The sequence below is a fragment of the Notolepis coatsorum genome (assembly GCF_963971535.1).
Source record: "Notolepis coatsorum genome assembly, chromosome: 7".
NCBI lineage: Eukaryota > Metazoa > Chordata > Actinopteri > Aulopiformes > Paralepididae > Notolepis > Notolepis coatsorum.
The window spans coordinates 12,243,999-12,261,498 of record NC_140171.1 but is presented as its reverse complement, the minus strand read 5'-3'; the positions used below and the strand labels follow the sequence as shown (position 1 = coordinate 12,261,498).

General features: G+C 45.0%; 1 protein-coding gene across 1 annotated transcript in view; it reads right to left on the bottom strand.

Moving 5' to 3' along the window:
* myo15ab (myosin XVAb) overlaps positions 1 to 17,500 on the bottom strand; it is a gene marked incomplete at both ends in the record, with an annotated part of 155,895 nt that overhangs the window by 45,411 nt on the left and 92,984 nt on the right. The window contains 6 exon segments of the mRNA XM_084319482.1: positions 1 to 115; positions 5,107 to 5,152; positions 5,879 to 5,960; positions 7,121 to 7,216; positions 7,424 to 7,753; positions 9,366 to 9,442. The exon segment at positions 1 to 115 is cut by the window's left edge and continues 115 nt beyond it. Of these exon segments, the coding sequence (XP_084175608.1) occupies positions 1 to 115; positions 5,107 to 5,152; positions 5,879 to 5,960; positions 7,121 to 7,216; positions 7,424 to 7,753; positions 9,366 to 9,442 (746 nt within the window).

Sequence of the window (17,500 nt, the reverse complement as noted above, 5' to 3'; positions counted from 1 at the left end):
TCCGTGTCCGTCCCGGTGTCCCTGTGGAGCCGGAGGATTGTCCATCTGAGGTTTGAGGATCTGGAGAGCTTCATCACGAGGAGTCTGCTTCTTCTTAAACTTCCCCTCTGGTCTCCTACACACACACACGCACACGCACAAGCACACACACACAGACACACACACACAACGTTACCACCACGTTACCACCACGTTACCAACCAAAATGAAGTATTTCATGTTTTTTTTTTTTTTAGAATTCATCCACACCGAGTCGTGACGTTCCTCCACCAAAAAAGTATCCCCCCAGAATAATTAGCCGTCGCTGAAATTGGATGTCTGAGACTCGGCTCGGTGTGATCTCTGGAACCCAAATGAGCCTTTTCCATAATGATGAGGCCTAATCCTCAGAGCAGGGCTTTCGTTATCCAGTAATTACCATTTTTTCCCCAGGAAAATCTGTTGAAGCCCGACATAATTAAATCTCACCGCCGGTCATAATGTCCGGTGAAAATTATTCCCGAATGGCAAACTGTCCAAGGTAGCCTGCATAACTGTCTCCAGCGTGCCAGCAGCTCTCTGTCTCTCAGCTGCTCCACATTTTAATACTTTATTTGGTTCCACAAATTATATTACATAAACAGGGAATCAAATGTATCGGGGCCAAGCAGCACTGAACACTTAAGGGTACACATAGCACCTCCTTCTCCACGCGGCTAAGCTGCCAATAATAGCTGAGACAGAGCAATATTTGGCCATTTGTTTGGCTTTTCTTTTAGACATTGCAGCAATTCTCAGACCGGTCATGGTGCATTTGTATACATGGCCAAGACTTCCGAATACAAGTACACTATATCTACACCTCGGCCATCACACTAAGCAGTGGTTGGTATTTGATATACTTGTCCCGGAAGGCCTGGTCCATGTACAGATCAAAGACACAGCCTACTTCTATGACCAGCACCTCCCTGTGGCTGGTGTCAACAAAAACAACATCCGGTGTATTTGGTATGTTAGCAAAGACATCGTTGGTAAGGCCAAACCACTCTAGCATGTTTGTACATTGCTGCACTAGACACATACACACACGCACGCGCACGCACGCATGCATTGTACTTATTGTAAACTTATTGTACTTGTTGTAACTGAGGGGTTACAAAACCCTGACTGTATTAAAGATTGTGATAGATTAAACCACTGCTAGTTATGTACTTAGTATTACTTGCCAGACAGTACATCTAATTATGGCAGACACTCATAATAACACGGCACGGTGACAAAGAAATATCATTGAGGGTATTTATTATTATGCAGCAAATTGTACAGATATGAGAATTAAGGTCGCGCTTGTATGGCGAAGAATATGCATAAGTCAGTCAGTAGCAAAAGTCAGTGGGAATAGAATAATTCCTACGATGGGGTACTAGGCTAACGCCGCCTGGCATAGGATGGCAATTATAGGGGGAAACGCTGGTACCGCTGGAGACAAGGGGGTTCCTCCCAGAGATGTAAGCTCTGGAGGAGAGAGGAATGTTCGGATACTCAGTCTGATCAATTGAAGAAGAAGGGGGTTCACGTACAGAATCCAGTCCTTGTAATCCAAAGCTCAGCCACAAAGCAATAACTGTAATCCAATTGCACGATAGCAATGATGATAGCCAGCTAGCCTCAATCCACGAAGCCAGCCCGAAGTAGGTCCTCACGGTGGTTAAATCCAAACGACAGTGGGTATTAACGAGGCTCTTCTCCAAGGGTAGTACGTTCCACAATCACTATAATCCAACCAATACTGGTTCTGCAATCGCCGCCGTCGGTTCCAATATGCACATGTCCAGTAGGTTCTCCGACTAGGCCTCCTCGTGTACTGGCACCAATGTATTTAGTCCACGCACACTGGCTAAGGTTCCACTAGCTAAACGAACGAACTGCTGGGTAATGCTGCACACGAACGAACTGCTGTTGGCACGATACACAATAAATAACGACTCTTTACTTCACATTAAGCTAAGTCGAACTTGACGTTACTGCATTAAATCTGACACTTTTACTATTCACTTCGCACGTGGTTCTCAACGCTCTGTTAGACGAACTGCTTCTCACTACATTAGAATCACACTGAACTTGATGAACGATGAACAGCTACTGTTCGCACCTGCCGCCGTATATATACTTATGTGGCGTTCTAGTGCCGAACCTCAGTTCTCGTCTCGAATCAATGCGCCGTCTCCAGGCATGTTGCAACATGCCCGGACTTGCCTTTGAACCTGACTTTAGGGGCTCGCGGTCTGGCGCCGATAGCGTTATCCAATAAGGAAAGCGAATATTACTAGGATTCAAACGCAGGCTTAAAGGGATATAACGTGTATATATAAATAATATACAAGGTATATAAAACAATAAATGTAGATTCTCAGCTTTTAATCTGGCCCTTCACAACACTTGTGTTATGCCTATTCTTATGTCTGCACGTTCTATGTTGCACCACTTTTATTGTCTTTTATACCTATTCTTATGTCTGCACGTTATAATTATAATAATAACTTTATTTGTATAGCACTTTTCATACAGAAATTGCAGTTCAAAGTGCTTCACAGCAGTAAAAAAAATACAGGCATAAGCAAGCATAAAAAAGATGGTAGCAAGGTAAGGTAAATCACAGTTTTTCAGTTTTACGGTTTCATTCAGTAATAAAAATAAGGAAATAGAATAGACAGAGTAAAAAAAGTGACGTTTGATTCAGTTTAAAAATTGGCAAAAAATTATAAAATAGAACGGACAGTAAAAAAAAACTTTGCATTGTTTTTATTCTGTCAACTGTATACAAATGTTATGCCTATGTTCATTTTATGCTATTTTCTGTGGGGCACTTTGGGCTGCGGTCCATGTTTGAAAGGTGCTATATAGATAGAGTTATTATTATTGTATTGTAAAAAATGTATGCATTGAAATGTCTGTAAGTCTCGACGACGTTGAAAATGAGGGTGACCTCAATTGTCCCTTAGGAGAATAAATAAAGGTTTGAATGAAAGCACCCAGTGACAACTATGAAGACATCATTTCCATGTTCTGTGTTTCTGCTGCTCAGTCATTTGGCCTATTTGACCTACTGCACGTTGATCGTGCCAGTTAGGGTACCTTGTGTATTACTGCACCTGTGTATACTGTATACTTTACTTACTCATAGTATATATATTCAGATTCTAAGTTTTATTGACCATATTTATTGTAGCGTATAATATAACTGATGGGGCATACAGATCCTCATCTGCACCTTTGATTACACTGCCTACTTGCTCATATGCTTATATTCAGAGTTAATTATATTGTTTACACTGCTTATTTAAACTTTTTCTACTGTATTATAATTGTATTGCCGACAGTATAGTATATTACCCTGTCCCTGCCCATACGTGTGCCCCCCCATGCTGCTATGATGCCATGTGTGTGTGTGTGTGTGTGTGTGTGTGTGTGTGTGTAGGTGTGTGTGTGTGTGTGTGTGTGTGTGTGTGTGTGTGTGTGTGTGTGTGTGTGTGTGTGTGTGTGTGTGTGTTCTCACCCCTTGCCAGACGGTATGGGGGACGGGGGTGGAGGAGGGGAGTTATACCGTTCGATTATCGCTGTAAAATATAACAATCAATGAACAGAACAAACATATCTTATTTACTCAAAGAATAAATAATGCATATTATCAATACATGCCTCTACAACTCAAGATATTACTGTTTTAAATAACGTCTCAATTCAAGTTTTTGGTTTGACAAACATGCGTTTAGAAAAATAAATCCTACGGTTGGGATTAATGACTGCACGTAAAGAATAATTACAACTTTCAACTTAGATTAAAAAGAAAACAATAACAAAACAAATTAAAGTTTGTATGTGTCGTTTTGACAGCAGTAACAAACAGCCACATACACACAATCGATTGTTATATTCTATAAAAATGTGTTGAAGACAAAATCAATTATTCGTCACCATATGTTAAAGGGGAAATCCACCCTAAAATATAATTACTCTATAGATCAGTTTAGATTTGTGAATAACTCTCCGTAAGCCAAAATATTGTATATTTTTGTATAGTGTTTGGTCGTTATTTCTTTTTTACCTTTTTACTGTATGAAGCACATTCTCAGGGGGCTCATACAGAACCAAGCATTTCACCTTAATGTACATGTAATTTATATGTGACAAATAAAACAAAACTTATTAAGTTAACAAAATTGAACTTGAAAGCTGATACCAGAGAGACCGGAGTCTAGTGATGTCATCAAGCTAGTGATGATGTCATCAAGATACTAATCACTGCTCCATAGACAGTCACTAGTGGACAGAACTCATGTGACAGTAACCATGGTGCTTTCACTGGGATATCACTTTCGGATTCAAAACTGTACACTCTACATTTAAAAACTCATTTGGATGTAATAGCTCAAACAAACATTTGATTAGCCCATTAATCGGTCACTAATTCATTGTCAAAGGACCAACGTCAAAAAGTGTCCCCTTGATGACATCACAAATATAAAGTCTTGATGCTCTGATTTCCAGCTTGTTTATGTTCATAGATATTGACTTAACAGCACAATATAAATCCTGTTTTAGGGTGGATTTCCCCTCTGAAAAGAGTATTAGAATCAGTGAGTGATAGGGCGGCTAAGTGGCGCAGTGGGCAAGGCGCTCGCCACTAACGCAGGAGATGCTGGGTTCAAGCCCAGCTCTCGGCGATGCTTCCGGCTTCGCTGGTCGTTCATACTAACACAATTGGCAGAGTATTAGGGGGTGGGAAGCTGGTGGGTGGGGATCGGACGTTGTGGACAGCGATTCCTACAGGTCGGTTGGTGCGCCTGTACAGCAGAATCAGGAAGCAACGGGGGCAGCGTGAGCCTCCCACGCGTTACTCCTCGCCGCTGAGAGATCACGCTGTACAGGTGAAAAGATGCGTGTACCGGAGGGGACACATGATACAAGGCTTGGTCCACATTGCAGCCGACCAGTGGGAGGGTAGAATTGGATAATACGAAATTGGGATGGGAGAAAAATAGAAAATGGGGAGAAAAAGTAGATCAGTGAACTGTACCTTTAACGTCATTGCTGCGGACTATGTGGTCTGGAGTCCGAGGCGTGTACCTCACCACATCACCAACAGGGGGCGGTGGTGTGGTTACTACTGGAGCTGGAGCACAAACACACAGATGCAGACAGGCAGGTGAGCACACACACACACACACACACACACACACACACACACACACACACACACACACACACAAATACATAATGCACAAATACACGTGTGCAAATAATAGAGAGGATATGAAATTCTATGAATGCCTAACACACGCACACACATAATACATACAGAAAAACATGGATACAGACACACACACACACACACACAGCAATTTTCATCTTTTCTCTCAGGCGCTCTAAAATATGCAAATTTATTTCACAAACATTATCCTCCTCTCTCTCTGTCTGTCCCTCTCTCTCTGTGAATGTCTCTCTCTCTCTCTCTCTGTCTGTCCCTCTCTCTGTCTGTCCCTCTCTCTCTGTGTATGTCTCTCTCGCTCATTCTATTTCTCTCACATACACTAACACACTCACACGTATACCGGTTCATTCAGTACATGTGCTCTCTCTCTCTCTCTCTCTCTCTCTCTCTCTCTCTCTCTCTCTCTCTCTCTCTCTCTATCTGCCTGTCCCTCTCTCTGTCTGTCCCTCTCTCTCTGTGTATGTCTCTCTCGCTCTCTCTCTTTCTCTCACATACACTAACACACTCACACGTATACCGGTTCATTCAGTACATGTGCTCTCTCTCTCTCTCTCTCTCTCTCTCTCTCTCTCTCTCTCTCTCTCTCTCTCTCTCTCTCTCTCTCTCTCTCTCTCTCTGCTGTCTTACGAAACTTCCTGGCTTTTAGGTCCTTGTTAATGGTGATGCCTGCAGCCTTTTCCGGAGACAGGCTGTCTTTGGCTGGCTGAGCCTGGGGAGGGGGTCACAGAGAGAGAGAGACATCAGCTACGCAGCTGGAGAACGAGCCCGTGTAGAAGCAGCACAGCACAACAATAACAAACAACAACATAAAAACACACTGCTTGGGCCGTCTTTGTTTTTAGTACTTTAGTTTTTAGTACTTTAGTTTTGAGTACTTCAGCCACTAGATGTCGCACTTGAGCGCCAGCATATCTATTTATCCAATCAGCTGCATTCCGCATGGGGAAATGGGAAGTAGGGAGGGGATACGTGCAACATGTAAACAACAACATTCATTTTGGACCTGCAAAAATTATAATAATTATTCTGCACCTTTTTTAAACCTGCATTTCATTCTGTTTGCGAGGAGGACGTAATAATCTGACATAAAACTTACCGACGACCTCTTGAGACCCTAAACACGTTGGTAACTATCACACGTCCTCCCTACAACCGAGGATTCTGCTAAAAGTCCCTTTTAACTGTTCTGACCTGTTGATTTACCCTTGATATGCCTCAAGTCTGGCTAGTTACTACTGTACATGATCTAACTAGTTACTACTGTACATACTCTAACTCTAGTTACTACTGTACATGATCTAACTCTAGTTACTACTGTACATGATCTAACTCTAGTTACTACTGTACATGATCTAACTAGTTACTACTGTACATTATCTAACTAGTTACTACTGTACATGATCTAACTCTAGTTACTACTGTACATGATCTAACTCTAGTTACTACTGTACATGATCTAACTCTAGTTACTACTGTACATGATCTAACTCTAGTTACTACTGTACATGATCTAACTCTAGTTACTACTGTACATGATCTAACTAGTTACTACTGTACATTATCTAACTAGTTACTACTGTACATGATCTAACTCTAGTTACTACTGTACATGATCTAACTCTAGTTACTACTGTACATGATCTAACTCTAGTTACTACTGTACATGATCTAACTCTAACATTGCTTGTACAGCTGTCCGCTGAATGGTAGAGGTAGAGGTAAATAATAGAGAGGACATGACGTCGTACGGCTGATCCAATTCAACTCAATGTCGGCCAAACTGAACGTCTCCACACTTGGCACCATGTGTGCGTTCCCCTGCTGTCACAGTAACTACACCGACTCATGGTACATGATGTTCCCTCTGACCTGCGGAGTGGAGGCAGCCTTGCGCTGCGCAGACGGGATCTGGCTGGGCTTGGTGTAGCCGGGCTGAGCCACGGGCCGGTACTCCGGCTGGCCAACCTGCAGCTGAGGCAGAGGCTGAGGCTGAGGCTGGAGTTGAAGCTATATGAATGAATGAATGAATGAATGAATGAATGAATGAATTATTTTATTTCGAATGTTTACAAATAATAAACAATAAACTAATAATTTTTCGATTTTTTTTTATACAAATAAACAAGCGAAAAGGATAGGTTTGGAGCCAGAAAGGCTTCTAGAGCGACCTACCCCTACAAGCTGAGGTCGAGGCTGGGGCTGGGACGCCGGTGGGGACCCAGGCTGGGACACAGGCAGGGACACAGGATGGACTTCAGGCGGGGTTTGCGGCTGTGATTGAGGCTGAGGCATGGCCGGTGGGTAGGGGCTGGGGGGCATGTTAGCGTAGGGGCTGGGGGGCATGTTAGCGTAGGGGCTGGGTGGAAAGTTAGCGTACGGGCTGGGGGGTATGTTGCTGTAGGGGCTGGGAGGGTGGCCCAGGAGGGGGCTCATGGGGGGGCTGGTGAGGGGGGAGGTGGGGGGGCTGGCTAAAGCCATGGCCTGCATGGTCATCTGCTGGGCCTGGAACCAAACGACAACACCGTCAATAATACAACTTCACGCACGCACGCACACGCACACGCACGCACACACACACACACACACACACACACACACACACACACACACACACACACACACACACACACACACACACACACACACACACACACACACACACCACACACACACACACACACACACACACACACACACACTTTGTGGATTCAGATTTCACAAGTCAGTATAATGTATTTCCAGCAATGTCTCTCCACGGCTACAGGTGGTAAATCGTGCACACTCACGATTCGTGCACACTCAACCGGCGGCCGTCGGTTGGGTGATAGTAAAGGGTTAACCTTCTGTCGTGTGGCAGTGAAAGGGTTAATGTGTGCAGGAGAAACACAGCTTGTTTAGTGTCTCCAGGAGAAACACAGCTTGTTTAGTGTCTCCAGGAGAAACACAGCTTGTTTAGTGTCTCCAGGAGAAACACAGCTTGTTTAGTGTCTCCAGGAGAAACACAGCTTGTTTAGTGTCTCCAGGAGAAACACAGCTTGTTTAGAGTCTCCAGGAGAAACACAGCTTGTTTAGTGTCTCCAGGAGAAACACAGCTTGTTTAGTGTCTCCAGGAGAAACACAGCTTGTTTAGTGTCTCCAGGAGAAACACAGCTTGTTTAGTGTCTCCAGGAGAAACACAGCTTGTTTAGAGTCTCCAGGAGAAACACAGCTTGTTTAGAGTCTCCAGGAGAAACACAGCTTGTTTCGTGTCTCCAGGAGAAACACAGCTTGTTTAGTGTCTCCAGGAGAAACACAGCTTGTTTAGTGTCTCCAGGAGAAACACAGCTTGTTTAGTGTCTCCAGGAGAAACACAGCTTGTTTAGTGTCTCCAGGAGAAACACAGCTTGTTTAGAGTCTCCAGGAGAAACACAGCTTGTTTAGTGTCTCCAGGAGAAACACAGCTTGTTTAGTGTCTCCAGGAGAAACACAGCTTGTTTAGTGTCTCCAGGAGAAACACAGCTTGTTTAGAGTGTCCAGGAGAAACACAGCTTGTTTAGTGTCTCCAGGAGAAACACAGCTGTTTAATGTCTCCAGGAGAAACACAGCTGTTTAATGTGTCCAGGAGAAACAGAAGAAAAACAAACAGAAGAAAGTTTGGGTTTGTACCAGAGGCCATTCGACTGGTGAATGGCCACAGTACAAGGAAAGGTCAGTTTACTAACGTGCACCCTTTGACCCCTTGATTTTAACATTTTTGACGAAAGTGCACTTTTTTTTGTACTGACCGAATCTATTTATTTCTTTATTTATTGGACTTGACAGATCAACAGTGTAGGGATCCCGTTCTGGCAGTGTCATGTCTCTTGTGCTTTGAAGTGTCATGTATGTCTCTTGTCCCTGTTTTGTCCTGTTTTGTCTTGAATGTGAAGAAACGCAGCTGTTTGCCGTATCATGCTCTGAATTGCCCCTTGCGGGACTAATAAAGTTTTTTGAATTTAATTGAATTGTTTAATGTTTCCAGGAGAAACACGTACACTTCCCAAGCCACAGCTAGTATCTATTAGTGTTCATTTCAAGTCCTAATAACAAGTCAATAATAAGTGTTATTAATGAAGTGACAACGACCAGGACTTACCAGGATGATGGCCTGCTGGCTCATGATGGCCTGCTGATGAGCCATGAGCGCGCGAGGGTCGGCGTGGGGATGATGGGCTGGGGACAGAGAGGAAGAGGGGACGTGAGGGTCAGCATGGGGACAGAGAGGAAGAGGGGATGATGGGCTGGGGACAGAGAGGAAGAGGGGATGTTTTCATTTACACCTGTGCTGTGCCACCCTGTGTCCATGACACCTGCAAGCAAATTACTTGTGTATGATTTTCCGGGATTATCTACCACAAAACTGAACGTTATGATGGCATAGATTGGAGCGCAGTTAGTTTGTCTACCTTCTGTGAACGTTTAGCAACCATCCACGTTGCTGCACGCCTGGTGATACTAAATCCAGATTTAACTCTGCCAGTGGGAAAGGGGATATTTGGCCCGATCCATAGATGTGTGACTTGGCCATAATAAGGTAATTTATATGCCTGATATTCTATATTCTATATTCATATTTCAAATAGCATTTGTCCGGATGGCAGAATTCAGTACTGTATCTACAAAACCCCCGGTAAATCATCTGCCCTTTATTCATTTGCTTAGATTTTTTTTGTACACGTGATCTCAAAGAGGGTGCTGAATGAGCTCAGTGGCAATCTTTCATGTCTGGTCAATTTTAGCATGGTGTAAGAAAATGTATATTCTCCTTTGGTTCATTACAATTTACTCAAGCCTAGTAACAGACACAATCTTTCTGACACTGGGAATACATTCCCTGAGATCCATAGATGTCCCTATAGATACCAAGAACATGCAAATGGACCTTGTAGAAGTGGAGCAATCTTCCATTTACTTAGGTTTGTATTTTTTCAATTTGTTTCATTCTGTATGAGACCTTTTGTTTATGCAAATAAACATCCTTTGGACTTGTGTAGGGATCCCGTTCTGGCAGTGTCACGTCTCTTGTGCTTTGAAGTGGCATGTATGTCTCTTGTCCCTGTTTTGTCTTGTTTTGTCTTGAATGTGAAGAAATGCAGCTGTTTGCCGTATCAGGGCTTGCGTCCATTTACCGCATTTTTCCAGCTGAAAAACGCTGGCAGAGCGCTGGGTAGTGCTGGGATGAAGCGCTTGCGGCGAGAAAAAAAACTCTGAAAAGTTCAGACGTTTTAAACTTTAAACGCAGGGTTGCGGCCGCACAAAAAAGCTGAAACGCACTGAAAAAAGAAGCCGACCGCAGCGCATTTCCTATAGGCGGCCGCATGCGGTTGCATGCGCTCCCTCCTCATTGGGAACAATTGAAAAAAGACGCTTGCGCCCAGAAATATGCGGTAAATGGACGCAAGCCCTCGTGCTCTAAATTGCCCCTTGCGGGACTAATAACTTTTTTTGAATTGAATTGAATAGAATTTTCTGATACATCCTGAATTTTCAACGTACGTCATTTTGGATGCATACGGTGGATAGAGACAGTGTTTTAGCCAGTCAGTGTGTGGGAGGACAGAATTCCACCAAACGATTGCCTCCGTGAACTAAATCAACACAACGCAGACACATCATGGGAGAGGAGATGGAGGCTGATGACAAATCAACGACAGGCTAATCCGACTGTATCTAACAGGGAGGAGACAGGAAGTGATGACACACACACCACACACACACACACATACCTGGTATTGCTGGTGCAACTGCTGCCATGGGCGGTGACATTATCCCTCCTATGGGCAGGACCCTCACAGCTGGGACACACACACAATGAAGAATTGTATTGTAAAAGGTGCATTGTGCTACTTGAAGATACATTAGGTCTACTGATAATATAGCGTGTGTGTATTAGGGCTATCGCCTTAACAAAAAATCAAATTCGAAATTCTTTGCAGAATTGTAGACAAGTTCGAATTAGAATTTCAGTAAAAAATTTAAATCTTTAAATAAACTTAAACCTAAAAAAAATCTAAGCTATTTTCAAAGTTTTGGCAACTTTTTTTTTTACCATGGTACGTTTGGTATCATTCTTTTCAGCACAGTCTCACCTACATGACCTGACAGTTTAAAAAAAAATTATTAAAAAAGAAAGAAATTTAAATAAAACAAATATTTATAAAATATTTTAAATTCTAATTTCTCCCTTCAAGTTCGAATCTCGTGTTTTTATATGAATTCGAAATTAAATTCGAAAGTCTAAAATAATGTGACATATACATGTGTGTATATACATGTGTGTATATACATGTGTGTGTGTGTGACGACCCTCCCCCATATTGTTGCTTGCTTGTTCTGCTCTGCGTCCCTCTCTCACAGGATTGGTGGGTGAAGCTGGCCGAGCAGAGATGGGGGAGGGTCATCAGGCTAATTGGGGCACACCTGGGTCAGTGTGTCCCAGTCTGATAGAGGGAGGCTTCTGTAGTCTCTCTCTCTCTCTCTCTCTCTCTCTCTCTCTCTCTCTCTCTTCTCTCTCTCTCTCTCTCTCTCTTCTCTCTCTCTCTCTCTCTCCTCTCTCTCTCTCTCTCTCTCTCTCTCTCTCTCTCTCTCTCTCTCTCTCTCTCTCTCTCTCTCTCTCTCTCTCTCTCTCTCTCTCTCTCTCTCTCTCTCTCTCTCTCTCTCTCTCTCTCTCTCCACCTGTTTTGTTCCTTTGGTTTGTTTTTACACCTGCTTTTGTTTTTACACTTACAACATTCATGCTGCACATACATTCTCATCCACACACTGCTTACTGATTCGTATAGGCTGATACTTAGTATATTTAAATAAATTATTTTATTAATTGTGCCTGTGTCTCCCCTTTCTTGTTGCGAGCTTGAGCCAGCTCATTACAGTGTGTATATATATGTGTGTGTGTGTGTGTGTGTGTGTGTGTGTGTGTGTGTGTATATATATATATATCTGTGTGTGTGTATATATCAGAGTGTGTGTATATATATCAGTGTATGTGTGTGTATATATATCAGTGTGTGTGTGTCTGTGTATATATGTGTGTTTGTGTGTGTATATCAGTGTGTGTATGTGTGTGTGTGTCTGTGTATATCTGTGTGTGTGTGTATATCAGTGTGTGTGTGTGTGTGTGAATATACCAGTGTGTGTGTGTGTGTGTGTGTGTGTGTGCGTCTGTGTATATCTGTGTGTGTGTGTATATCTCTGTGTGTGTGTGTGTGTGTGTGTGTGTGTGTGTCTGTGTGTGTGTGTGTGACTAATTGCACTGTTAGTGTTTATGTCCTTAATGTACTCTGTATTTATGTGAACATAATAAATGAAGCATCTAAATGTGTGCGGCTGACCTCCAGCAGGGGGTTGGGGTGAGTAGGGGGTCTGTGCTGCTCCAGGCTGTCCATCACCCACCCCCCTCCAACGCCCCCGACCCACGCATCCTAGTGGACAGTCCCTCCACAGTGTCCCCGTCCTGGTAGAGAGAGAGAGAGAGAGAGAGAGAGAGAGAGAGAGAGAGAGAGAGAGAGAGAGAGAGAGAGAGGGAGAGAGAGGGAGAGAGAGAGGGATTACGGGTGTCATCTTCACAAACAGCTGGTCATACAGTATCTGTTCCACTAGATGAATACACAGAGGGTGTATTTTACCCACAATACACCTCAGCGATGTTTCTCCCCTGAGCCTGTGATGTAATTGACTCTGTAAGAGGGATAATCTGTTGTAATTAAATATTACACTTGTGTGTTCCGTCTTGATTTGAATTCCTTCAAAACTCACTGACTGGAAAACGATGTTTTATCGCTATATATATATATGATGATCATGATGATCATATGCAGTGCATATTTAACATTACACTCTGGGCTCCGTCGTTTCACTGAGCTGTAATTAACAGGAGGATCCGTTGTCCTCTGCACATCACAGCTTATTAAAACTCTTTTTCATTTTGCGGCAGCTCTCAAAACTAAATTAATTTGTAACAACAACAGGCTGTTGTCGGGATATCAGCAGGGAGAATTACACACGGAGTTATGGAGCTCCACGAGAATTAAAGAACGCTTGAACGAACTAATGCATAATGGATCAGCGTCGTTTAGTCACAGCATGTGTGAATGTTTGAGCGAGCGAGTGAGTGAGTGAGTGAGTAAGTGAGCGAGTGAGTGAGTAAGTGAGCGAGTGAGTGAGTAAGTGAGTGAGTAAGTGAGTGAGTGAGTGAGTAAGTGAGCGAGTGAGTGAGTGAGTGAGTGAGTGAGTGAGTGAGTGAGTGAGTGAGTGAGTAAGTGAGTGAGCGAGTGAGTGAGTGAGTGAGTGAGTGAGTGAGTGAGTGAGTGAGTAAGTGAGCGAGTGAGTGAGTAAGTGGGTGAGTGAGTGAGTAAGTGAGCGAGTGAGTGAGTAAGTGAGTGAGTGAGTGAGTAAGTGAGCGAGTGAGTGAGTAAGTGAGTGAGTGAGTGAGTGAGGAGTGAGTAAGTAAGCGAGTGAGTGAGTGAGTGAGTGAGTGAGTGAGTAAGTGAGTGAGTGAGTGAGTAAGTGAGCGAGTGAGTGAGTGAGCGAGTGAGTAAGTGAGCGAGTGAGTGAGTGAGTGAGTGAGTGAGTGAGTGAGCGAGTGAGTGAGTGAGCATTTGTGTGTTTAAGTGGGTGAGTGAGTGCGTGAGTGAGTGAGCGAGTGAGTGAGTGAGTGAGCGTTTGTGTGTTTAAGTGGGTGAGTGAGTGAGTGAGTGAGCGAGCGAGTGAGTGAGTAAGTGAGCGAGTGAGTGAGTGAGCGAGCGAGTAAGTGAGCGAGTGAGTGAGCAGCGTGAGTGAGTAAGTGAGTGAGTAAGTGAGCGAGTGAGTGGAGTAAGTGAGTGAGTGAGTGAGTGAGTGAGTGAGTGAGTGAGTGAGTGAGCGAGTGAGTGGTGAGCGAGTGTGTTTAAGTGAGTGAGTGAGTGAGTGAGTGAGTGAGTGAGTGAGCAGTGAGTGAGTGAGTGAGCGAGTGAGTGAGTAAGTGAGCGAGTGAGTGAGTGAGTGAGCGAGTAAGTGAGCGAGTGAGTGAGTGAGTGAGCGAGTGAGTGAGTAAGTGAGTGAGTGAGTGAGTAAGTGAGTGAGTGAGTAAGTGACAGAGTGAGTGAGTGAGTGAGTGAGTGAGCGAGTGAGTGAGTGAGTAAGTGAGCGAGTGAGTGAGTAAGTGAGTGAGTGAGTGAGTAAGTAAGTGAGTGAGTGAGTGAGTGAGTGAGTAAGTGAGCGAGTGAGTAAGTGAGCGAGTGAGTGAGTGAGGTGAGTGAGTGAGTGAGTGAGTAAGTGAGCGAGTGAGTGAGTGAGTGAGTGAGTGAGTGAGTGAGTGAGTGAGTGAGTGAGTAAGTGAGCGAGTGAGTGAGTAAGTGGGTGAGTGAGTGAGTAGTGAGCGAGTGAGTGAGTGAGTGAGTAAGTGAGCGAGTGAGTGAGTAAGTGAGTGAGTGAGTGAGTGAGCGAGTGAGTGAGTGAGTGAGTAAGTAAGCGAGTGAGTGAGTGAGTGAGTGCGTGAGTAAGTGAGTGAGTGAGTGAGTAAGTGAGCGAGTGAGTGAGTGAGCGAGTGAGTAAGTGAGCGAGTGAGTGAGTGTGTGAGTGAGTGAGTGAGTGAGCGCGTGAGTGAGTGAGTGAGCGTTTGTGTGTTTAAGTGGGTGAGTGAGTAGTAAGTGGGTGAGTGAGTGAGTAAGTGAGCGAGTGAGTGAGTAAGTGAGTGAGTGAGTGAGTAAGTGAGCGCGTGAGTGAGTAAGTGAGTGAGTGAGTGAGTGAGTGAGTGAGTGAGCGAGTGAGTGAGTGAGTGATGAGTAAGTAAGCGAGTGAGTGAGTGAGTGAGTGAGTGAGTAAGTGAGTGAGTGAGTAAGTGAGCGAGTGAGTGAGTGAGCGAGTGAGTAAGTGAGCGAGGTGGGTGAGTGAGTGAGTGCGTGAGTGAGTGAGTGAGTGAGAGCGAGCGAGTGAGTGAGTAAGTGAGCGAGTGAGTGAGTGAGCGAGCGAGTAAGTGAGCGAGTGAGTGAGCGAGTGAGTGAAGTGAGTGAGTAAGTGAGCGAGTGAGTGAGTGAGTGAGTGAGTGAGTGAGTGAGCGAGTGCGTGAGTGAGCGAGTGTGTTTAAGTGAGTGAGTGAGTGAGTGAGTGAGAGTGAGCGAGTGAGTGAGTGAGCGAGTGAGTGAGTAAGTGAGCGAGTGAGTGAGTGAGTGAGCGAGTAATTGAGCGAGTGAGTGAGTGAGTGAGTGAGCGAGTGAGTGAGTAAGTGCGTGAGTGAGTAGTGAGTGAGTGGAAGTGACAGAGTGAGTGAGTGAGTGAGTGAGTGAGCGAGCGAGTGAGTGAGTAAGTAAGTGAGTGAGTGAGTGAGTGAGTGAAAGTGAGCGAGTGAGTGGTAAGTGAGTGAGTAGCTGAGTAAGTGAGTGAGTGAGTGAGTGAGTGAGAGTAGTGAGCGCGTGAGTGAGTGAGTGCGTGCGTGAGTGAGTGAGTAAGTGAGCGAGTGAGTGAGTAGTGGTACGTGCGTGAGTGAGTGGAGTGAGCGAGTGAGTGAGTAAGTGAGTGAGTGAGTGAGGAGGTGCGTGAGCGTGCGTGCGTGAGTGAGCGGTGCGTGAGTGAGTGAGTAGTAAGCGAGTGAGTGAGTGAGTGAGTGAGTGAGTGAGTGAGTGAGTGCGAGAGTGAGTAAGTGAGCGAGTGAGTGAGTGCGCGAGTGAGTAAGTGAGCGAGTGAGTGAGTGCGTGAGTGAGTGAGTGAGTGAGCGAGTGAGTGAGTGAGTGAGGTTTGTGTGAGTTCAGTGGTGAGTGAGTGAGTGAGTGAGCGAGCGAGTGAGTGAGAGTGAGCGAGTGAGTGTGAGCGAGCGAGCGTAAGTGAGCAAGTGAGTGAGCGAGTGAGTGAGTAAGTGAGTGAGTAAGTGAGCGAGTGAGTGAGTAAGTGAGTGAGTGAGTGAGTGTGGAGTGAGTGAGCGAGCGAGTGAGTGAGTGAGTGAGCGAGTGTGTTTAAGTGAGTGAGTGAGTGAGTGAGTGAGAGTGAGCGAGTGAGTGAGTGAGTGAGTGAGTGAGTGAGTGCGTCAGGAGCGAGTGAGTGAGTGAGTGAGAGAGTAAGTGAGCGAGTGAGTGAGTGAGCGAGCAGTGAGTGAGTAAGTAGAGTGAGAGTGAGTAAGTGAGTGAGTGAGTAAGTGACAGAGTGAGTGAGTGAGTGAGTGAGTGAGCGAGTGAGTGAGTAAGTAAGTGAGGAGTGAGTGAGTGAGTGAGGAGTGAGTGAGTGAGGGAGTGAGTGAGTGAGTGAGTGAGTGAGCGAGTGTGTTTAAGTGAGTGAGTGAGTGAGTGAGCGAGTGAGTGAGTGAGTGAGTGAGTAAGTGACAGAGTGAGTGAGTGAGTGAGTGAACGAGTGAGTGAGTAAGTAAGTGAGTGAGTGAGTGAGTGAGTGAGTGAGCGAGTGTGTTTAAGTGTGTGTTAAGTGAGTGAGTGAGTGAGTGAGTCACACTCGGAGACAGAGACACCTGCCGCATAAGAGCCCGACCGAGTGCGTCACTCAGTGCTTGATCGTACTGATAACTTGTGGTTAGTCAACCTAAAGTATATTCAAGTCCTAGCATATCTCTCTCGTGTTGAAAATCGAACCCCGCTTTATTATTTAGTTTTTCCAGTGTTTTGTTCTTTTGTTTCCCTAACCGGTGTTATTTTTCTCATCTCTCCATCAAGGATTCATACTCCCCCCCCGGCAATCACTGTGTCGCTCCCCGCTCGCTCTCTCTCACCCACTCGCACCTCTGGACTTCTCCCCCCATCCTCACGGACAGACTCACTCCCCGGATAACCCCCCCCCCCCCCCCCCCCCCCCCCCCCCGCTATACTGGTCTGGTAGTACACGCACACGAACAACAGCCCTGCGTATCTACATAGCTACACCACATAGTTTGCACGCTATAGACACACGCACCCACATACGGCAAATTGTCTTACACACACCTCATTAACATTTTCGCCGCTGGCATCCACACACTCCCCCACGTAGGCCCTGTTAGTATAGGTTAGTCCCCCCCCCCCCCCAATTCTATTTAATTAAATCTTGCTTATTTATGCATCTGTCTCCTGTGTCTGTCTGTTCTGGGATGCTGCCAGATTTTACCGCTTTGTTCGCATGTAACAGAGTGAGTGAGTGAGTGAGGAGTGAGTGAGTGAGTGAGTGAGTGAGTGAGTGAGTGAGTGAGTGAGTGAGCGAGCGAGCGAGCGAGCTAGTGAGTGAGTGTGTGCATGTGTGTTAAGTGAGTGAGTGTGTGTGTTTAAGTGAGTGTGTGTGTGT